Below are 24,327 nucleotides of genomic sequence, written 5' to 3' on the forward strand. Positions count from 1 at the left end.
TAAAAAACCCAAAGGTTTACTTCTCATTGGCTCTTTTTCCTCCTTATTTAGGCTGTGGTGTAATTGATTTTTGTTTTTTCCTCTTGAAACGGGAGTGAAGGAGAGGAAGAGAGGAAATAAAAGAGCAGCTTTTCTTCACTGATGCTTTAAGTTTTAGTTTGTCCGCGGTTGTCATTTTCTGTGTGTGTGTGTGTATGGGTATGTATACTGCACCATCATAAATTGTATATAAGGAACATACCTGTAAATATATTTTTGCGTCTATTCTGATTTGTTTTTTAAAGTTTCATTGCAGTGTAATTGACACACAGTAAGCTATGCATTTTATAGTGTACATTTTGGTAAGTTTGATATCTGTATATACCTCTGAAACCATCCCTGTAATCAAGATAGTGAACCTATCCGTCATCCCCAAAAGTTTCCTCCTGACCTTTGAAATTCCTCCCTCACAGCCCTCCCTTCTAAGGGCCTCATCCTTGAACATTAATTTGCATTTCCTATAATTTCATATAAATGAATCATACAGTATGTACTTTAAAAAAATCTGGATTCTTTCACTTAGCATAATTAATATGAGATTCACCTACGTTGTAGCATGTACCAGTCTATTCTTTCTTACTGCTAACTAGTGGTCCATTGTATGGGTATACTACAATTTTTTAATTTAATTCATTCACTTGATGGATATTTGGGTTGTTTGTAGCTTTTGGCTATTGCACTTAAAGCTGCTGAAAACCTTTGTGTACAAATCTTTCAGTGGACATAGGCTTTCATTTCTCTTAGATAAATAAATCCTAGGAGTGGAATATCTGAATCATGGGATAGATACATGCTTAACTTTTTGGGAAACTGAGAAACTTTTTTTTCCAGAGTTGATGTACTTCTTTACATTCCCGCTGACAGTGTACAAGAGTCCCACCTCCTCTACATCCTTGCTAACTCTTGATATGGTCAAACCTTTCAATTTTAGCCATTCTAATAGGTGTTTGGTAGTCTCTTGTTGTGCTTTTAATTTGCATTTCCCTAATGACTAATAATGTTTACCATTTTCTCATGTGCTTATTTGCCATCTATATATGTTCTTGGGTGAAGTGTCTGTCTTTTTTCTGCTTTTTAAAAAATTAGATAGTGTTATTGTGTTTTAAGTGTTCTTTATATTTTTGGATACAAGTTCTTTTTCAGATATATGCTTTGCAGATGATTTCTCTAGTCTGTGGCTTGTCTTTTCTCTTAACAGTCTTTCAAAGACAAGTTTTTTAATTTTGATGGATTTCAATTTATCATTTTTTCTTTTTATGGACTGTGCTTTTGGTGATGTATCAAGAAATCTTTGCCTAATCCAAGGTCACAAAGGTTTTCTTCCGTATTTTCTCCTAGAAGTTTTATGGTTTTAGGTGTTATACTTGGATCTATGATCTCTTTTATTTTTTGTGTAAGATATGAGGTATGGATTAAAATTCACTCGTGTGTGTATGTCCAGTTGTTCTGGTACCATTTGTGAGAAAGACTTCCTTTTTTCCACTAGATTGTCTATTGAGATGATCATACAGTTTTTCTTTTCAGTTTACTAGTATGCTGAATTGCATTTTTTTAAAAAAAAATGTTAGGACAGCATCACATTTCAGTGATAAGACACACTTGGTTGTGATGTATTATCCTTTTATTTATCTTGTTAAATTTAATTTACTAACATTTTATTTAGAATAGTTGCATCTTTGTTAATGAGTGATATTGGTCTGTAGTTTTCTTGTAATGTCTTTAATTTTGGTATTAGGGTAATGCTTACCTCACAGAATGAGTTAGAAAGTATTTCTTCTTTTTTCTGAAATAATTTATATAGAATTGGCATTATTTCTTCCTTAATTATTTGGTGGAATTCACCAACTAAGTCATTAGGCCCAGTGTTTTGTTTCTGGCAAGATATATATATATATATATATTTTTTTAGTACCAATTCAATTTCATAGATATAGGACTACTCAGGTTATCTGTTTCTTCTTGAGGAAGCTTTGTTAGTTTGTGTCTTTCAAGACATTTGTTTATTTCACCTAAATTGTTGAATTTATGGGCATAAAATTGTTTGTAATATTTCTTTATTTTTCTTTTAATATCTTTAGTACATGCAGTGATTCTGCAGTCATCTTTCTCATTCCTGACATTGGTTATTTGCATTTTTTTCCTCTTTTATTTCCTAATCATCCTATCTAGATTTATCAATTTTGTTGGTTATCTCAAAGAACCAGTTTTGGATTAGTTTATTTTCTCTATTATTTTTTTGGTTTTGTTGATTTCTGCTCTGATTCTTATTGTTTCTGTTCTTCTGCTTACTTTGGGTTTATTATTATTATTATTATTATTATTATTATTATTATTATTATTATTATTATTATTATTATTATATTTTTTATTTTTTTATGGCTGGCCAGTACAGGGAACTGACTGTTATAAGGCTGTGCTCTAACCAGCTGAGGTAACTGGCCAGCCCTTACTTTGGGTTTAATTTACTCTTTTTTCTCCTAGCTCTTTAAGGTAGAAGAGTTAAGTCATTGGCTTAAGACCTTTATTTTTTTCTAATATAGGTGTTTAGTGCTATAAATTTCTCCATAAGTACTACTATACAAACATTACTCAAATTCTGATATGTTGTGTTTTCATTTAATTCAGTTCAGAATACTTTCTGATTTCTTTGAGGTTTTCCAGATGTCTTCGTTACTGATTTTTAATTCAATTTTTATTATAATCAGAGAACATACTCTGCATGACTTGAACCCTTTTAAATTTATTGGGATTTGTTTCATGGCCCAGAAGAATATGGCTTATTTTGGAAATTAAATGTTCCGTGTGCACTGAGAGTGTGTGTTCTGCTGCTTTTGGGTGGACTGTCATTTAGAAAAAGGACAGGCCACTTAGCTGAGTTTGTTGACAGCTCTGTTGAAATTTTCTGTTTCTTAACTGACTTTCTGTCAACTTTTCCTATCAGTTATTGAGACAGAGAGGTATTTAAATCTCTGATTATAGTTAGGATTTTTCTATTTCTCCTTGCAGTTCTGTCAGTTTCTGCTTCATGTGTTTGAAGCTCTGTTATTAGATCCACTAACATTTAGTACTGTTATGTCTTCTTGATGAGTTGACCCCCTTTTATTAATATGAAGTGATCTTCTTTATCCCTTCAGTATTCTTCGATTTTGCATATGTTTTAAAAGTTTTTGGTGCCTCTTTGATTTTTTTTAAAAACATTTTTTTGTTTTTACTTTAAAAATTCTCTTTTTAAAATTGAAACATAATTGATTCTATATATCTATGGAGTACAGTGTTGAATATAAATACCTGTGTGCAATATGTGATGATCAAATCAGGGTAATTAGTATATTCTGTCACTTCTCGCTGTGTGAAAAGATGCAAAGATTATTCAGAGCCAAAATATTAAGAGCAATGAGAAGCCTGAAGGGACGGCGCTGAGAAAACTCCCTAAAGAAGGGAGACACAAGGTGCAGCCCCAAGTCAGTATTGGTTTCAGCTTTTATTGTAAAGACAAGGAAATGCAAGAGAAAAAACAACTTAATCATTTATCAAAGGAATGAAAAGAAATTGGCTATGGGGCAATCTCTGGAAAACATCTTGAAAAACAAAAGGAAGGGGAGTAAAACTGGATAAGAAGTGACCTTAATGTTCTTATCTAATCTAGCAGAGCATCCTTGAAGATCTTTGCTATGCTAAGGGCTTTTGCACTTTGAACAATCCCTGTTCTGCCTCCAATCTCTTGTCTACACTAAGGGCTTTTGCCCTGCTTAAGTTCCCTGGTCTCTCTCCATCTTAACATTCCTACACTTCTCCACATATTCAACATTAAAACACTTGAAGAAGAATTTCTGAATTACAAGACTTAGCCTTTTAGAAATTTTTAATATCTTGCCAGATTGTCCTCCAGAAAGGCTAGACAGACTGATACTTGTCTAAGTGTTTTTAAAGTGTTTCTAAAGTTTGGAGATCTTGTCTTTTAAAATTTAAGATAACATAGCAAAGTTAAGTGAACTGTAACATTCTGTTGGTCACAGGATAAAATATACTACTGTTTATGTAATTTGTTATGTCGAAATTAAAATGATGCATGTATTTTTTAAGTTGTCATCAATTTTATTTCATATCTTTTATAGGTGTAAACTTAAAATTGTTTTAAAGGCATAAGCTAATCAATTTTATTTCATGTCACTTATTTCACAGGCACAAAGAGGAAAAATTCTTATATTTTTTATAGAGATATTTAAGAGGAGAGAATTTGACTTTTTGTTTAATCTTTTCTACATATTTTTTGTGGCAATCTTCAATTAATATCTTAGAGACAATTTTCAAATTTTATGCTTACATTTGGTTAGAGTGTTTAACTTTAAATACTTTAATATGTGGAAGGAAGTTTTATACATAAAACCAGATATTCATAAAGGTACTTTCCAAGATTAGATTTGAAATACTATATGCATTGATATGGTAAGGATTTGTGGCTGCTTAAGCATCCATAGTGCCTGGTGCAAATAGCAATTAATAAAGTGATCCATTTGATTTATGTATCTTTCGATTTGTAAAGTATTCCCTAGGGAAGTTTTACAAGTTAACTAAGAAATGCATACCATAAAGGTATTTAACACTCTTTTATAAAAAATAAACTTAGAGCCATTGGGATTCGTTTGGTAATTCTGAGCTGTCCTTTTCATACAGGAGTCTTCCGGAGCCTCTCATGACCTATGACTTACATGGAGATTTCATTGTTCCAGCCAGTAAGTATCATGTCATGGTGCACAGAAACAGTTTTGTGGTTGACGGAGTGTATAAACTAAAAATTTCCACATGAAAAATTTAACTAAATGTTATTGCAATCTGTGTTAAAAATCAAAATCACTTTAGAAGATAACCCCCCCCCCCCTTTTAGAAGGTGGGGAAAAAAGGGACAATACACTTATTCTTTCACAAACATTAATTATTGCCTAGTGTATGCTAGTCACTGGTAGATACTGGATATGTAGAGCCACAGCAGGATTTCTGCCCCTCGGAGTCAATTCTGTAGCAAGTATTTGGGCATACACAGCTCTTATTAGGCCGTAAAATATATAATAATGACATGAGTAAAATGCCCCTGGAACACAGAAGTATTTAACTTGCAGAAGATTGGGGAGATTAGCAGATTTGAAGAGGTTAGTAGGCTGGAGACAGCTTCTCATAGAAAGATATTTAGATGAAAATAACAAGCAGAAGGAATATTATGAGATAATGCCAGAAGGCCGAACAATATTTGATAGAGAGTGAATTATATGTGATAAAATGTTAAAGGAAAAAGGCCTATAGTTGGTAGAATTTTAATTTGTGATTAAATTTTCTGCAAATCTTACTCCTTTGAGGCTTTCTTGTTTCCTTTCTGTCACACAGCTTTCTTTTTATATTTGGCACATGCTGTTTAATCATCATAGTCTTCTGCAGTCCACTGGTGTTAGGTGTTTAATAGTTAAGGAAATGAAGGTTGAGACATGTTAAGTAACTTGCTAGATTATAGGAACCTTATTTAAAATTCACAACCCGAGTTTTACTGGCTAAAACTTGCAGTATTGGTTTTCACAGGTGCACTGACAGTAGCTGTGATTGTATTTTCATTTCCTCTTATTTTTTTCCCTTTGGATGTATTCCATAGTTTAATCTGTTGAAAAACTTACAGCATTCCCTTTGGGTCCTATGTTACTGCTGCTCGAACATAACTTTAAATGTGATCTTCTTGTGAGGTCTCTGCTCCAGCCAGTGTAAAGATTCCTGTATGTTACAGAAAGAAGCAATATACAGACCAATTAGTCTATATATATAAAATAGGCTTTTGGAAAAGGCAAAAATATGGTTCTATTCACTTTTGTTTTCATATGAGAGAGGGTTTTTTTAAAAAAAGAAAATTTGTGTGATCAACGAAGTGGGGGAAAGTTTTCTTGGCAAAAGCTCAAGCGAATGCTTGGTTGTTTTGATTTCTTCCCTGTGGCATTTTTGGCAAACTGGGGAAAGAGAAATTAAACTTAGTTGGAGGACAATTGTTTCATGTTATTCGCCTTAGAGACTGGAAAAAGCAGAAGAGTGCCAATTTTAATCTAGAATCCTTTGAGAACTGGAGAAAGATAAAGTGGTTATGGAATAAGGTTTTAAGTTACTACATGTTAGTGCCATTAGTATCATTGTCATGCCCAAAGCTGAAGGCATTGTGTTTGAAATTCTAGTACCAATTTATTTTACCAGATGAAGATGTTCCTAAAAGGTAGGAACTTACTTCTTAAGAGGTAATGGAATCCATGGTGATAGGAAATGAATTTAAAAGTCTTTAAAGGTACGTCGTTGAAGGTATCTTTGAGCAATGTGGTGAACAGGGTTGTATAAATGCAAAAGACATCACCTGTTGGACCTTGTGTTTTGCTTCCTGACTTTGTGATAGTCTTCATGGTGATTTGAATACCAGAACTGTTCCAGAGAAATACTGAAGCTACTCTAGTCAGTGGCATGGATTTGCACCTAAGTGCAGTTGTGGTTGGAATGGGATGTGTAGTGACCTTATTTAATGAGAAAAAGTACATGTATTAAATGGGTGTATTTTAGAGGGCAGCATTTCCAATGGAGACTTAAATTTTTTATTTTAATCTCTTATGAGTACCCTTTCCTGTATTCACTGCCTTTCTTAGGAAAGAGTGTGGGAGCAGATCCTTTAATCTTTTGCATATGTACTTTTAAGTATTGAATAAAACAGTTACGGAAATCAGGTGGCCATAATTATCTCCCCTTTTGAATGTTGTTGGAAAATTGGGATTGTGGTTAAGCTATCATTTTCTGTTAAGAATGGCACAGCTTACCGTGTTTTGCTAAAATGTCTGTTAGCTGAGCTGACTGCTAAAATTACCAAGCATCACCATTCTTTGTTACCACCTCTCCCACCAGCATGGAAACTAATTTTTGATTCTTCTCAGTCATGTGTGGTGGTTTCCATCTGTTCTGTGGTGTTGAGATCGTCTCTTCTACGCTCCCTGCTGAGAGTTCTGAAGGTTTCTCCTGGGTCCCTTCATTTTCTCTCATCAGTTTCTTTCCTGTAGTTTTCTGTTGAGAACCTCTGAGTTAATTTTTGAAGTTCATGATACACATTATGAATTTTGTTTCTGTTGTCAGCACAAAAAGCAAAAAAAATTTTATGTTCTTGTTAAAAAAAAAAACAATTTACTAACTGTTCTATGTCGAATGCATTGGGAAAAAAAATTATTTGAGAAAATTAAGAGAGTTAATTTAGCTCTCTCCATTAGCTCAGTTAACTAAAATTGCTAAAAGGAACTAGAGACCATTCATCTGAGAGACTATAGTGGGCTTTTGGTGTAGAAATTCATAAGATGAGAATGAAGTTTACTTGGTGTACACAGGAATGTAACGAGAGTGTGTCCACCACTGGAAGTCTGGTAGGCATCTACATGGGTGAGTTAACTGGGTGACGTTTATTACCTTTGACAATGTCATAGTCACCAGTTTGTATATCAGCCTTTTATGTTCAGAGTCCTTAAGAGATCATATGGGTAAGAGCAGACTCATGCTTCAGGGTTGGACTCACATTACACTTAGTACAAGAATGACAACTAAAGCCTGGATTCCTGTTGTTGCATCATACAAAAAAATCTCTTAACTCTCTCAAACCAGAATACGTGTGTTACTGTGTTCATTATATTTTTTTTTCCTGTAGTCAAGTTATTGGGGAAGGAAAACCATAACCACAGTGTTCTTTAGTCCTTTATAATGAGAAAACTAACTATTATAAGACCTAGGGCATTGGTGTTTGCCCAACCAGAATGTTCCATCCTTGTTGGTAAACCTGCATGGGAAGCAAAACAAAATCATGTGGTTCTTGTTGGGGAAGGACTCAGAAACCTGGGAATTAAAGGAATTGAATGCTTACTGGCACCCATCTCTCTTAGTCTGATGTATTCATCTCACAGCAGATGGGAACTCCATAGAAGAACTGGAATACTGGAGGTCTGCTGACTGAAGTTCCTTGTCCCTTGGAAAGTGCTTGGATGGTTAATGATAATGTCCAAAAGTTGCAGTGTTATTGACTTATGGCATTTAAGTATTGAAATAATTTAAAATTTATCTGCCTCTGTGTCTCTGGTAAGCTCCAGGAGCATATCTTTTTCAGTCTCTGTTAGTTGGCACAGCATCACAAACAGATGGACATTAAAGTGTGGTGGAGGCTGATTTGTAGCTTCACAATTAAAATGCTTTTCTATTACAGTAAATTCCTAATTCCCTGGCATATTTTAGGAATTTGTTATTATCATTAATTCAGTATCCTAGATTTTTTTAAAAAGTTAGACCTTTACTCTGTCAACTGATAACAACTAAAATATAATAAAATGCATATAGCATAAGCAACTGAAGATAACATCTTAGAAAAAAGTTTTAATACTTTAAAGTTATGCTGTAGCCATATGAAAATGCCCGTTAGTAGAAAGCTGTCATTAATGTCAAAATAAAACAAAATAGAGAAAAAAGTTTTATTTTAGAAGCCTTACTGAAAAAAAATTTCTTTTGTAGAAGAGGGAAAAAATATATTTATGGTTTCAGAAGAGATTGGGGTGGGCTAGTGGTTGAAGGACTCAAGAAAGAGGAAGATTTTGACTATTTTTCAAAACTGATTTCACTATTTTTAGAAATGAACTCTCTTAGAGGGTGAGAAACCATTTTTGTGGCTTGTGTTTCTAAGTAAGTAATAAATCCTAAAATAAACCTAGGTTTTCATTGGAGAAAGATAGTTATGAATGACAAGATAGACTCATGAGTTAGAAGTACTTAGTGCAAAGTTTTAAAAAATTTTCAATTTTTGTAGTACAAAATTCTTATCCTCAGCGGTTATTCTTTTATTCCTTTGGAATTTTTGGCTGTCTTTTAGAGTCTCTCCTTTAATTTTATTTTTTAAAATCAAAGCTATGAATTGAAATTGTTATATTTTTATTTTAATTTTCTCCAGTGTTGATTAGTATCTTCGTTTCAACTCCAGATTACGAACTGGATTATAATTTATCAACTAACTTCAGACAGTTGTGCTTTTGTGCATTTAAAAAAAATTCTCATTAAATTGTATATATTTGTGGGCTACAGTGTTTTGTTTTAATACATACGTTGATTCACTTAGGGTAGATAGCATATCTTTGTACCTGTTAGTCCGCTGCTTCTTCCCCCAGCTTCTTTCTGTGCCTGGTTTACTTCACTTAACATGATGGTCTTCAGATCCATTCGTGTTTCTGCAAATAACAGGATCTTCATTTATTAAATATAGTAGTTGAATAGTTAAATAGTATTGTGTCTATATCACAGCCTGTTAATCCATTCTTCCGTGGATGGGCATTTAGATTGGTTTCCTGTCTTGGTTATTGTAAATAGTGTTGCAGTGAATATGGGAGGTTGCACGTGGCCCTTTGATATATTGATTTCATTTCCTTTGGTTGTGTGTCCAGTAGTGGGATTGCTGGGTCTTAGGGCAGTTCAATTTTTAGTTCTCTGAGAATCCCCATACTGTTTTCACGATGGCTGTACCAATTTACTTTCCCACCAACAATGTAGGAGAGTCCCCTTTTCTCCACATCCTTTCCAGCATTTATTTTCTTAGACAGCTGTGCTTTTGTTTTCAGTGATAAATTTAGTCTGTATCTAAAAGTTTTTATTATGTAATATGACTTGATTATTCTTATTCTGCTTTATGAGCCTTTTAATTTCTTAGTGTTTTTGCTTCCTTTCTTTTTAGCAACAGCTGTCTCAATGTCTTCCATTGTAAAATCTCATTCCTCACCTCCAAACACTATTATTAAGAGTATAAACTAGAACAAACTTAACTTTACAAACATTGGAAGCAATCTAAATGTTCGTAAAATTGATAGTGTGATGTTCCATTTAATGACCTGGATGGGTGTCCAAGATATATTAAATGAAATAGGCTGTTTAAACATTTCACTACAGAAGGAAAAAAAAAAATTCTGAAAGCATTGAACCTAAAATTTATGAGCTTATTTTAGGGTGAGATTTATTATGGGTAAGTTTAATTTAAATGAAGTTTTTGTTGAGGTATAACATAAATGTGCACGAATGACTGTACAGCTTAATGAATTTTCACAATGTGAAAGGCTCCTGAAGCTCTGATAATGTTTGATGTCCTGGTCTGAGGCTTTATGGAAACATCAGAGCTTCAGAAGCCTGTCACCACACCTAGGTGGTCACTATCCACTCCCACGAGGTGTGACCACTCTGCTGACTTCCACTGTAGGTCAGGGTAGCTGTATTTGAACTTTATGTTAATGGAATCACACAGAACGTACTCATTTGTATTTGGCTTCTTTATGCTCATCTTGTGAGATTCATCCATGTTGTATGAAGCAGTAACTCATTCATTCTCATTGCATTCCATTGTGTGAATATACCACAATATATTGATCTATTCAACTGTTAATGGTCATTTGGGTTGTTTCCAGTTTGAGGCTATTACAAAGAGTGCTGCTGTGAACATTCTAGTATGTGTCATTTAATGAACATTTATGTGCATTTCTCCTGGTTATATACCTATGAGTGGAATTTGGGGGTCATAGGATATATGTTTGTTGAGCTTTAGTAGCTACTGCCAAACAGTTCTCCAGAGTGGCTGAACCATTAATTATTCCCACCTAGTTAGTGTTTGGAAGTTTCACTTGCTGCATATCCTTGCCAAAGATTAGTATTCATTTAAAGCCATTCTGGTGGGTGAGTGAGTAGTCTCTCATTGCGGTTTTAATTTCTATTTCTTTGATATAGGTTTAGTTCGTTTTCATGTGTTTACTGGTCATATGGACAAATCTTCGGTGAAGTTTCTGCTCCTTCTTTTGCCTGATTTTCTGTTGGGTTCTCTCTTATTTTTTTCCTGACTGATTTGTAAGAATTCTTTATAGTCTTTTTGCATATGCTTCCTTCCTTCCTCTCTCTTTCTCTCTCTCTTTCAAATTTTAGCATAGCAGGTATTTATCATAAGAAAAAACATAAAACTATTATCATTTTGAAAAAATAAATGCCCCTTTCTTGATCTGCTTTACCTCTTTCACATTATCTTCAATTTCTTGCTTTCTGAAGGAATGTTCTGAAATCCCACTCTCCGCTTCCTCTCCAACAGCTCACTCTTTCACCTCCACATTTGAGTCAAAAGGGTCTCTCAGCTGATATAATTAGCGGTGTCCAGGGCCCCTTGTCCCAGTCCTCTCATCCCTCTGTCTCTCTCTGACTCTTGATACCACTGGCTACACTCAGCCTTTGCAGCTTTCTTCTCACTTGGCTTCCTGATGACAATGGAGCTCCCTGGTTCTCTCACGTCTGCCTCCTCCTCGGTTTTCTGTGCTTGCTCGTCTTAACCCTTAAGTTGGCATTTCTCCTGTATGTCTCTGGAGCTCTTTTCTCTGCAGTGCCCTCAGTTAGCTTTGTCAAGAAGCCTTTTCCACATGCTGGAGGTCACACCCTCTGGCCGTGCTCTCTGAAGCCTTGATCTCTGAAGCCTTCTATCATTCCCAGCTACCTGCTGGATACCAGCCACTTGAATATCACTTCCTCCATCTCCACCATCATCTTCCTCCTCAAACCAGCTTTGCTTCCAGCGGTCCTATCTGTCAGTGAAGCTGGCTGTACCACCAGGTAACCCAGACATGAAACAGTGGCCACCCCTGCCTTCTTCCTTTGGACGCCCCGCCCCCCCGTCTGCTGCTAAATCCTGTTGATTCAACTTCTGTTGTAGCTCTCATATAATACTAACACAAGTAACAACAGTAAGAATGGCTAACAGTAATTGAGTGCCTATATGTGCCGGCCACTAGGGCTCAATGCTTTGTATGTTACTGGGCTTAATCCCATAACGGCCTTTGGAGAGAGTATGGTTATCTTCATTTTGCAGATGAGGAAATTGAGGCACAGAGAGGTTAGGTAATTTGCTCAAGGCCACTCAGCTGTCATTTAGAAGCAGTGATTAACATCTGACTCCAGGCTTTGCTTCTTTGCTGTACTTGATAATTTGTAGTTCTACTTCCTATCCCCCCTTCCTTCTCAATTACATCTTGCCCAAATAGCATTTCTTTCCCAACTTGCTTTTCCCCCATTCTACTCCAACCTTCAGAAAATCAGGTATACCTTCTCCAGATCTAACTCTATTTATATCCTTCCTTGCTTTACTTTCAGTGACTAATTTGGAAGCCAGTGGTAGAGAAAATTCTTCAATTGGCCGTTACAGACTAAAGTTTGGCCTCGGGCTCGCTTTCTGTTTGCATGAGGTTTCTCTGTGCTTTTTGTCATGCCCGTGCTGAACCTGCTGTGTGCCCCTCAGTTCTGCCTTTCGCTGACCTCTTCCTCCGTTCTTCAAGACCCAACTCAGGTGCTTTCCCTTATGTGAGACCCTTCCTGGGCTGCCTCTGCCAGCTCTGTGTGAACCTCCATAGCAATTTCTAACCTCCCTTACTATTACTATGACTGATTCTCACCAGTTACTTCTTTGACACTCCTGGAAACTCGAGCATAATCTTCTATGTCAGGCATGGAAACTCGAGCATAATCTTCTATATCAGGCATGGAAACTTGAGCATAATCTTCTATATCAGGCATTTTATTGATTACTTTTACAATTAACACAATAAAGGGAATTTAGGTACATCATTAATAAGAACCACAGATAATAAATCCCAAATTTTAAGGGGTAAAGAGAATGTGCTAGTTTCTCAGGGCTGTTGTAACAAAGTACTACAAATTCAGTGACTTAAAGCAACAGAAAATTATTCTGTCACAAATGAGGCTAGAAATCTGAGATCAAGGTATTGACTGGGCCATGCTCCCTCTGAAGGTGATGGTGAAGGACCCTTCCTTGCCTCTTCCAGCTTCTGGTAGTTTCCAGCAATCCTTAGCATTACTGAGCTTATAGATGCTTTACTCTGATCTCTGCTGTGTCGTCATGTGTCATTCTCCTGTGTCTGTCTTCATGTGGCCGTCTTCCCTCTGTGTCTTTGTTTTCTTATAAGGACACTATTCATATTGAATGAAGGGCCCCGCTTTACATGTCATCTTAACTGACGTTTGCAGTGACTCTATTTCAAAATAAAGTCACTGTATTAATATTCTGATGCTTTGATATTTAGGGTCTCACTGACCCTGGGAGACTGCCCCTCCCAACGCTAGCCAGTTCCTAGAGACAGTAAACCCCAGCACGCTTTGCGTATGTGAACTATCCAGTTCAAAGTCCACTACCCCTGGCCCCCACTCTTACACTCCAGGTCAATATTCTCCTGCCCCAATCATGCCAGGACCAAGTATCAGACAACTTGGGACAGCCCTTGTGTCCCAGAGCCCTTTGAAATTATTCAGACTAGTCAATACAAAGCCTGCTTACCTGCCTCGCCTGTTCCTTCCTGTGGAAACCATGGTAAAGGCTCCCCTCTCTGCCTCCTGACCGACCCTGGGGCTTCTCCGTGTGGCCCTGCATGGTGTGCAGTGCCTTCCGTTTCTAGGGCTCTGTGAGTATCAGCTTTGCCTCCCTGACAGTCGTTTCCACGTCGTACCATACCTGATTAAAATAAATCCCAAGCACAGTTTCAAGCAGTTCTGAGATACTAAGGGTTCGAACTTCAACACATCTTTTTGGAAAACACAGTTCAGCCCATTACAGGGAATAACCTGTTTGCTGATACTTGGCTTGTATTCCGTCAAGGGCAGTGCAGTGACTGGGTTCCATCAGTAAGCGATGACCCGACCTGAAGTGCAGCATGTCAGAAGAAGCTGCAGCCACCAGCTGTTCCTAAATATGAGCCTAGGGGAAGGCACCACCTGCAGCCATGCTGAGCTTACCTCACGCGGGAGGCAGGAGAAGATTAATAATGGGGAGAGAGATTTTTTCCTTTTAAAGGTGGCAAAATATATTTAAATGCTGAACTTGACCAGTTGAACTATTGTAATAGTTGGTTTTGGAGAATATGTTTGATTCTGAGTATTAACTGTTTTTTTCTCTTTTTCTTTTCTTTCTTTTTTTTAAAGAAAGTGGCAGCCCAGAATCTCGTGTTAATGCTATCCATTTCTTGGTACACAAACTGCCAGAGAAAAATAAAGAAATGTTGGATATTTTGGTGAAACACTTAACAAAGTAAGCCTCTTTTATTTCCTTTAAAATTTTTTTTGCTTTGCTCTAGGTGCTATGCAGTATTCTTGGATTTGTAATGGTTGGAACTGGGGCTATATACACAATACCAGGGACCAGACTTGGAAGGGCAGGCCGGACGTTTGACTCACTGTGTATATTTTGGACAAGAGTGTTGAAATATGATGCTTTCATGAGTAGTATAATTATTTGCTTAATGTCACTGCCAGGAACTCAGGGTTTGATTTGAAGTGAAAGGAGAGAATACCATACATCGTGCCATTCACAGATTCTGGAAATGTGATTATAAGTCTGTTAGCAAATTTAGCTTGGTTTTACAACTACCTAACTCTAAGTTTGTTGAATTCAGTAATGGGTAGTTATTTCAGAGGATCCATTCGTTTTTCCCTCCTCCTTTAAAAAGCAAGGAAAGTCTAATAATTCAGTGGAGAAATTAGCCATTTCTTCAAATATAAATGACTCTCAGATCACTATCACTGTAGAATTTTAGAGGTAAGAGGGAGCTCAGGAACACTGTTTTAGACCCTTTATTTTACATAAGAAGAAACTGAAGGCGAGAGTATACTGTGACTTGCCAAAGGTTTTACTAATAATATAGCCATTCATTCATTTGGTCAACAGATATTTAGCACCTTTTTTAGGTGCTAGCGGATACGTAGTTGAATAAGATCCTACTTTCATGAAGCTTACTTTCTTAGGGGGAAAAGATTATAAACAAATTACAAATAAAAATATAAAATAGTTTCAGATGATAAGTGGCAAACAAAAAGAGTAAGGGATTAGAGAATATATGTTTATAGTGTGGGAATATAAAGACGGTTATTGCGGAAGGTCCCTTTGAGGATGAGATCTTTGAGTTGAGACTTGAGTTAAGTGGCAGGGCTGCTGAGAACAGATGTTCGGGTTGTTCACTGCACAATGGTACTGGGCCGAAGGAGTGAGTGTGGGTGCTCTGACCAAAGTCTTCATGCTTATAGAGCTAATTTTTACTAAGGTGCCATGCAGTCTAATAGTCCCTGGACACAAGGATCTTATGGTCTGGGGAAATAAGAGGTGTTCCAAGTAGAGGGGAACAGTAAATAAAGGCTTTTAGGGGAAACAAGCTTAGAATATACATGGAATTATTAAGAAAGCCATTGTGGCTAGAGTAGAGCATCAAAGAGAGAGAGAAAAGAGTAGGAAGGGGCCTCCACATTAGGGTCTTGTTGGATCCAGTTATTTCAGAGACAGACAGAGAGGGCAGTTGAGTCTCTTGCCTCTGTTTTTAAGGAAATATACAGAATTGAAGAATACTTTACGTTCCACAATTATTGCCCCTCTGGTTAAACAGAGACTTTTCTTTTTCCTCATCAATATTAGTGTTTCAGATCACTCCAAGCAGAACCTAATGACCGTGGCCAATTTAGGAGTGGTGTTTGGACCAACTCTGATGAGGCCACAGGAAGAAACTGTTGCTGCCATCATGGATTTGAAGTTTCAGAATATTGTTGTGGAAATCTTAATTGAAAACCATGAAAAGGTAAAATCGTGGGTTTTTTTTTTTTTTTTTTTTTTTTTTTTTTTTTACCTTAAGAGATCTCATATTTGGGGCTTGTCACCATGTAATGCACAACTATTCTTCTAGATTTCCCTTGTCTCTCTTTTAAAAAAAAATGTCTGTGTGTGTGTATATATATATATATAAAATCACTATTATAAACTTGGTTTGAAGTATTCATTGATCTCTGTCTTCTGATGGAGTTCCATAAATCTTACTCTTTTCTGGCCTATTATCTCATTGGTTTAATGAAGAATAATTTAATCCAGATGCAAATGAATATTGGCAATGTAATTGTGAACTGTTTAAATTTTTTTTGTTGCTTTCATTCCTTTTGTTGGATTTCTCACTCAAATTCCGTGTGTTAGCACCACAGTCCTGTACTCTTGATCAAGTTAGAGCTTGGCAACTTAGGAAAAAGAGAAAATAAGGCAGATAAATTTGAAAGGAAATGATATGGAGCCAGAAGGCCATGAGCATCTCTGAGAGGGAGGGTTGAGGGCAGGGTCCCTCTGAGGCCTGCTGGCAAAGGCTAGCCTATGTTTGCACCCCACTTGTAAAGGTTGCCCTGCCTTGCAAAGTGTTTTCCTGGTTGCACCCAGCTGTTATGAATGGCAAGTAAAGGAGGAGAAGTCGAAGAAGGGTAAACTCAAACAGTCTCAGGCAGCATGTCTGAGCAGGGGGTGGGAGGAGGGCACACATCTCTGGGGTCTGGTGGATGAGATTGAGCTTGGTTTGAATTAGGAGATTTATATAAGGGGTGAGTATAAACTGTTTTAATATACTACTCCCTGGCCAGCTGCCAAACAGAAAACAAAAAAACCCCCAACAAACCCCCATACCTGCCATAAATAAATAAATAAATAAACAAACAAATAAATAAATTAAATAAAGCTCATTGTAATGAGTTAATTGAAAAAAATAAAAGAGCTGGCTGATTAGCTCAGCTGGTTAGAGTGCAGCTTTATAACATCAAGGTTGCAGGTTTGGATCCCCTTACTACCACCTGCCAAAAAAAAGATATATACACAACACACACACACACACACACACACACACACACACACACACACACTATATATATATATATAATATATATACATTTTATATATATACACACATATTTAAAAGTTGAGTGGGTATGATAGGAAGGAATTATGTATGTATATACTATATATAGTGTATATATAGCGTATAGATCATTATATTTACAATATATTATTATATATCATATATACTATATATATCATTATTATAAAAAAAATTATATATATATATATATATATATATATATATATATATATATATATATATGCGCGCACACACACATATATTCCCTCCCACCATACCCACTCAACATTTCAAATTTTAGAAGTAAGTAGTATTTGGTGTTGTTACCTTGTGATCTCTTCCCCAAATTACTGTTATTTTCTCCTCAATTACGTATTGTCTATGACTACTCTGACAATACAACAACAGAGTTGAGTAGTTACAACAGAGATCAGATAGCCCACAAAGCAAAAATATGTACTGTCTGGCTTGCTGATCCTTGCTCTAGACCAATAATTTTCAACCTTGGAAAACCATCAAAATCACCTGAGGGACTCTTTTGCAAGGCTGTGTAGCCACATGTATTCTGTTAAATTTTTCCTTCCTAAGAACTATGATAAGTAGCCACTAGGGAGAACCTCTGATCTAAGAAGTAAGTGTCTTCTCTGTCTCAAGTACTTAAGAGAGAACTTTAATCTGGAACAGGGGAGAAGTTTCCATTCATATTTTAGAGGTTTTTGTTCATAATAGTTAAAATAAGACCTGAGTAAGACTTTTGTTAGTGTTAGGTCTGACCCTTGGCAGTCTGTTTTTGAATGAGTAGGTGTCCATTCAAGTTTAGCTGGTCTTCATGTATAAGTGGGGCTGAAGATGGTTTTTGGAGGGCATGTGGAAAAATGGTTTCAAGATGCTCCTGCAGCGATTTGCTCAAAAGTACTGCCTCATTCGTTGCCTCTCTCCCACTCTCTCAACCTTCAAAATAAAGCTTCCACTTATTAAGAAAGACAAAAACATTTACTCAGGATTAAAAGTACATTTTCACTATTAACAAAGGCATAATAATTTTTAAAGAAACATTTATTCTTTAGAGCAGTGCTTTTTAATCTTTTTGGGATCTAGACCTCTGAGAGGCTGACAAAAGTTATTAACCCTTTCCCCAAATAAATGCACACAGCTCCCTATCTCCCTATCTCCCTACAGTGTTAACAATTTCAGGGTGTTCACATGTGTTCCTGAATCCTCGGACTCTAGGTTAAGAATCTCCTATTTAAAATGAATAATCTCCTAAGTGACCTATCTTGTTACTTGTTTCTCTATAATCAAGGGAATACATGATTTTTCAAAATACATTAGATTCTTTTAAGAACTTTTAGATTTTTTTTCCCTCATTCTGTCAACTACAGATCGGCACTTTGCTAATACCTTTCCTTACTTCTGCCTCTAAGAGAGGGACTTTGAGAACTGTTGAAATGATTGGTCCCTCATTTGTTTATTAAAAGGAATTTTAAACATTGAGATTGCATTACATGTTGAGCGTGTGGTAGGTGCGGGGATGTGGAGGTGAGTGTTACAGCACCCGTTGGAAAGCAGGTTACAACTAGCAGGGAGAAGCTGTGTTTTGGGACTTGCATCCCATAACACTTATCCTTGGCTAACATACTATGTAACTTATTTTTCTTAGTTGTCTATTTCTCCCAGCTAGGTCCTTGAGGGCAGAGATCTTTTGGTACACTTAAAATAATACTTGGTGCATGTTAGGTGCTCAGTTAATACTTATTGAATGAATTAATGAATGTAATTCATTTTGAGGGGGTTGGAGAAGTAGAAAAGAGACAGGCAAACAGAGGTCCCTTTGAGCAAAACATTGCAGGAGCATTTCCTGGGTCCTTGCTGCACTTACTAGAGCAGTTCTAGCTTGTGTGAATGTTGTTTACTGCTAAAAAGTTAAGCTGTAAAGCTGGTTGGGGATTTTCTTTACCAGTATGGTAAAAACAGCTTGTTTATGAGTGTAAGAATTTTTTTTTTTTTTTTAAGCCAGTGATGGAGAATTTATGCCTCTCTTTATGGTCCTGTCAAACTGTCATTAAACCTCATTAGTGTGCACTAAGCCATCCAGACAGATTCGTGGAAAGATGGCATCTATTCATTTTTAGAAAGAGAAATAATTAGACTATAAGCTTTGAAATGATGTTACAGTAGCTCACTATCATTTGATTAAATCCTAATTAGGGAACTTTTATGCAATTTATTTGTAAAAATATTGGCTCTGGGTCTTTTGGGCAAAGGATCTCCATTTCATGCGGCAGCTTTCTGTTTTCTTCCCTTATCAGAAGCTGGGGAGAAAAGTACATGATTTTTCTGCTGGAAAGTAGATAGTGCTTTCACCTTGTTAACAGATCTTATAGGAATTTCCAAGTAGCATGGGTGAGGCAATTATAATAGTTACAGCAGATGAAAGTGGCCCTGCTCTCAGAGATAAAGCTTTATAAAGCTAAGTAGAGGGCTTTCAGTTTTCCTTCTCTTCCTTTCTAGATAGTGCTGTGAACACAAACCTGTATTATTAAAGTCCTGAGGTGTCCTATCAAGAGGGGAGGAGAGGTGGGCATTGAGTTTCAGATTCTTCACTGTGTGCATAGGTTTAGGTTTGGAAGCAACGGGTTGCATGGCGGGAGTTGGGGGGTGGGGGAGAAGGGGGTGTCAGCTTGGATTAGTTAACAGTTTTGAGAACTCAATTTCTCTCTTGCCTCTTTCTCTCTGATTTTATCCTTGTACACACCCACTCCCAGCTCTTTGTTCCTGCTCAGGTGGACTTCATATCAGTCCAGGCCCTGCTGTGAGGAAGCATGTTTCTGCTGGCAAGGGTGGTGTGCAGGAGAACTTCGTAGGGATGTGTATATCCGCGTTAGCCACAGGTTTTCCTGAGGACCGATGCACACATGCCACCCAAAGGATTGTACACTTGACTCAAATGTTCGAGAACAAAAATGAAAAGAGAGAGGGTGTGAGGATAGGAAAGGTTAAAAAGAATAATTTATTTAATAGGAAGGGAAAACTTACAGTAATGGGTAGGGGGGCAAAAAAGGAGGGGTAAACTGGAGAGGAAAGGAAGAGGCTTAGTTAGTGTCAATGAAAGAGAATAGATGGGGTAAGGGGGTTACAGGGATGACAAGAGAAGGAAGTCATTTTCTTTTCCTCAGTTATTTATTTATTTTTCTCCCTAGGAATGTGTTTTTTTTCCTCTCTCGAGGAAAGTCCCTAAAGCGAAGCGGGAACTTTAATGTATAATTAAAACAAGATAGCTCCAGATGAATTTTGGAGTTAGGAAAAGACCCCCGTTAATCTGCTTTGGAGATCACCATTTCTCCTAGCCTCTTTGCTATTTTTATAAAATCCATGTGTACTTTATAGGAAACTTAATACATATGTTTTGGCTTCATTTACACATAATACATTAAGATGTTTTAAAAGAAGTGTTCATGGGCCAAAAATATTATCAGGTCTTTCTTCTTTTGCAAACCAGAAAATTGTGTTTCCCAGGTGGAAAACGGTAATGTGAACTTCCCAGGGATTTTCAAATTGGGATTGTGCCTTAGAATTTGTGAGTTTTGTGTAAGTTTTGTTAATAAAGTATACTTGCTATGCATTAATTCAGTGCTTTTTTTTCTGAGTGCCTGCTGTGAGTCAGACATGGTGTGAGGTTTGGGGGAAGTAAAGATAGTGAGTCCAGTAGGGGAAAGAAGAAATGTCCAAAAGTAGCTACAAGATACGGTGGAGAATCAGTGCTCTCAGAGAGAGAGAGAGAGAGAGAGAGAGAGAGCGAGAGCGAGAGAGAAAGCAAGCAAGCTGAGACTTCAGAGGAGAGTTAAGGTCTGACTGTGGGGAATCTGGAAAGTTTCCTGAGAAGGTGGTTGGAATCAGTTTTAGAACGGAGTTTGAACAGGTAGAGATTTTTTGAGAGGACATTTCAGGTATAGGAGATCACGGAATCAGAAACAGAGAGGAGGTTTGTGTTCTGGGAATGAAGCTCTCGTTGAAACATAGGCGGATGGCATGAGATCAGATTGGAAAGAGTTTCTGCCAGGTGTGGGGAGGCTGAGAATGCCACTTCAGGACGTTCACTTGAATTTTATAGGTACCAGGATCGTTCATGGTTTTCAAGTACACTACTTTAGAAAGCTTAATCTGACAGCAGGGTTTGCAATGGAAAGCAAAGGAAAAAAATACCAGGCATAGATTAAGAACAGGACAGTGAAAATGGGGACTTCCAGGGTGGAAAGCATTGTTTTGTGTGGTGAAATAGACAAAATCCAGGGACTGGATTTGTGGGGGATCTTAAAGGAGGGTATTAGAAGGATTCAATCCTGGGAGAATATTGGTGTCATGAATAAAAGGAAGGAAAAAAAGGGGTTAGGGTAAGAGTAAGAGGAATTCAGTTTGTAACATGGTGAACTTTAGTTGTTGCCTGGATGTCAGGCAACGTAAGTCCAGTAGACAGTAGGAGATGTGGTAGTCAAGCTTGTGAGAGAATGTAGGGTGAGAAAGTAAAATATAAGGTGTAGTTAAAGGCATGAAAAAGTATTTATTGGATGTTCATGGTGTTACACGCTTCTGGTCTTCTATATTGTGTATTGACCTCATATAACCCTAGTGTGTGGAAGTTTGTGTCTGTATATATACACTTAAAATACATATTAAAAACACATAAAATCCCCATTTCATAAATATATGTATATAGGTACAAAGTTCTTACTATATATATTATCCCTTTAGGAGAAAACTGAGGGGTGAGAGATTAACTTGCTCATGAGCACACAGCTAGTAAATGGCAATTCTGGGGATTTAATGGAGACTGACCCCAAAGCCTCCATCACTAGGAGAAGATAACAATATCCTTGAGAAACACCAAGATTTTACTATTTAGTGATAAAAGAGGAGCCAGAAGAAACCCAGCATTTGTGTCAGAGTTGTCTAGGGTTTTTAAAATTTTGTTTTGTTTTCTAATTTGCCTAAAAATATTTTTATTTTGCTTTGACAATTTTCAGGACATAGAATTCTAGGATGACAGTTCTTTTCTTTTAATGCTCTTCTGGCTTCTGTTGCTTTTGTTGAGAAGTCAGCCAAAGTTCTACTTTTGTTTCTTTCATGGTAACATGTTGTTTTTGTTTATTGTTTTTAGCTGCTTTTAGGATTTTCTCCTTTTTCTTTTTTTAAGGATATGTACATTTATTTGTCCAAATAACAAAAACATAAACTGAATAACAGATGAATAACGAAATACTTTAGGAAAGTGGGCTTCAAATTTTCACAAAAACTAGAGATTTAAAACTTATTAAAATGTACATATTTCATTTTATAATCTCTGCAATTACTTGAAATAGCTCTTTAAAGTCTTCCCAAAGTAATGAAATATCAAATTAATTTCAACAGAGGAAGATGAATAAACTTTTCAAAGGCAAATTAATTTCTAAGCAAATCAACAAGTCCATTTAATAAAAAGAAATCAAGAACAGAAATTAAATATCTAAGTTTAGCAACATAAATTGCATAAAAAATCAACAAAACAATATAAACACAAGGCACTTCAAAAAATTTGTGGAAAAATAGAATTGAAAGATAGAGGTAATCTTTCCATGATTTTTTTTGTTTGTTTAGATTTTTCCTTCTTTAATTTTTTTTAAAAGACTGAGATCATAGAAAATATGTTCTCTGACCACAATAGCAGAAGGAGATTTAGAAAACTCACAAATGTGTGGGAATTAAACAGCACTCTTCTAAATAAACAGTGGGTAAAAAGAAAAATCTCAGGGAAATTAGAGAGTACTTTGAGAAAAAGATCAAATCACAGCATATCAATATTTATAGGATGCAGGGCTCATACAGTGCTTAGAAGAAAATTTATACTTGTAAGCACCTATATTAAAAATAAGAAAATTTTCAGATCAGTAATGTAAACTTCTATCTAATGAAAATAGAAAAACTAGAACAAATTAAACCAAAAGTAAGAAATAACAAAGATTACATCAGAAACATAGAACAGGGAATTAAAAAACAATAGAGAAAATCAACAAAACCAAAAGTTGATTCTTTATTAAGATCAATGAAATTTGCAAACCTTTATCTCGACTTACCAAGAAAAAAAGAGAGAAGATTGAACTACTCAAATCAGAAATAAAATAGGGGCATTATTGCATCGTCACTATGGCTTTTTGTGGTGGTAAGATTTAGTTTCTTTCTTTCTTGTTTGCATTTTTGTTCTACCAGTGGGTTTTGACCTTTTTTTATGTATTCGTGGTAGTGATTATCATTTTTTGGATTCCGAGTGCAGGACTTCCTTGAGGATTTTTTGTAAGGCTGTTTGTGTGGTGGTGAACTCCCACGGTTTTTGTCTGGAACCCCCCCGCCCCCATTTTCCCCTCAATTCTGAAGAATAGCCTCAGTGGGTATAGAATTCTTGGCTGACAGTTTTTTTCTTTTGGTGTTTTGAATATATCATCCTATTTTCTTCTGGCCTGTAAGTGTTTCTCTTGAGAAATCTGCTGTTTGTCTGATAGGGGCTCCTTTTAAGATTCTCCTGCTGCATTTAAGATTCTCTCTTTGAGTTTTTCCAGTTTGATTATAATGTGTCTGGAGAGGACCTTTTTGGGTTGAATCTGTTTGGGGATCTTTGAGCCTCCTAGATATGAAGGTCCATGTCTCTCCCTGTACCTGGGGAAGTTTCTGTTATTATTTCATTGAATAGGTTTTCCATGCCTTTTCCTTTCTCTTCCCCTTATGGAACACCCATGATTTGAATGTTTATGTGCTTAAGGTTGTCTGTTAGCTCTCTTAGATTTTCTTAGTTTTTAAAAATTCTTTGTTCCTTTTTTGGTCTGCCTGGATTATTTCAAAAAGACTATATTCCAGATCAGAATTTCTTCTGCTTGTTCTAGCCTGCTGTTTAAACTCAGTTGCATTTTTTATTTCAGAGTGAGTATTTCAGTTCCATGAGCTCTGCTACATTCTTTTTTAAGGTATTAATCTCTTTGTAAATTTCCTCCTTCATATCCTGGATTTTTTTTTTCTAGTTTCGTTATGTCATCTAACTGAGTCTTCTCGTATCTCAGTGAGTTTCCTTAAGATTGTTACTCGGAATTCCTTTGCAATCATTTCAAGTGTTTCCTGTTGTATGGGGTCTGGTATTTGAGAATTACCATATTTTTTTGGTGGTGTCATATTTTCTTGGGTTCTTGTATCTTTGGTATCTCTGTTAATATCTGGTCATCTGGTTCTGTTATTCTGATGAAGCAAGTGCTTCTTCTGTTACTCTGAAATGGGCTTTGAGGAGAGAGACATCCTCTTTATCCTGGTCTCTGCTGGTGACTCTCCTTGTGTCAATGCAGTCAAGTGTCTGGTGGGCTGCCTTCATGGTGGCTTTGGCTGCTACTGTGGCATAGAGCTGCTTTTTTGGCAGCTGTAGCTGTGGCGGTGGCTGTGGTGGGCCCCCTGTCTAGAAGTGATGTTTTCAGCATGCTCTTTTGCCTGCTTATGGGTGGGAGGTTCTGCCACTGGC

At 36.5% G+C, this 24,327-nt stretch overlaps 1 protein-coding gene across 2 annotated transcripts in view; it reads left to right on the plus strand.

The window, feature by feature from the left end:
- ARHGAP10 (Rho GTPase activating protein 10) overlaps positions 1-24,327 on the plus strand; it is a 300,664-nt gene that overhangs the window by 191,820 nt on the left and 84,517 nt on the right. For both annotated transcript variants that reach the window (XM_063107709.1, XM_063107710.1), the window contains exons 16-18: positions 4,714-4,772; positions 14,071-14,176; positions 15,551-15,710. In XM_063107709.1, the coding sequence (XP_062963779.1) occupies positions 4,714-4,772; positions 14,071-14,176; positions 15,551-15,710 (325 nt within the window). The remainder of the gene's footprint in view (positions 1-4,713; positions 4,773-14,070; positions 14,177-15,550; positions 15,711-24,327) is intronic.

Source organism: Cynocephalus volans, chromosome 9 (genome assembly GCF_027409185.1).
Source record: "Cynocephalus volans isolate mCynVol1 chromosome 9, mCynVol1.pri, whole genome shotgun sequence".
Lineage (NCBI taxonomy): Eukaryota > Metazoa > Chordata > Mammalia > Dermoptera > Cynocephalidae > Cynocephalus > Cynocephalus volans.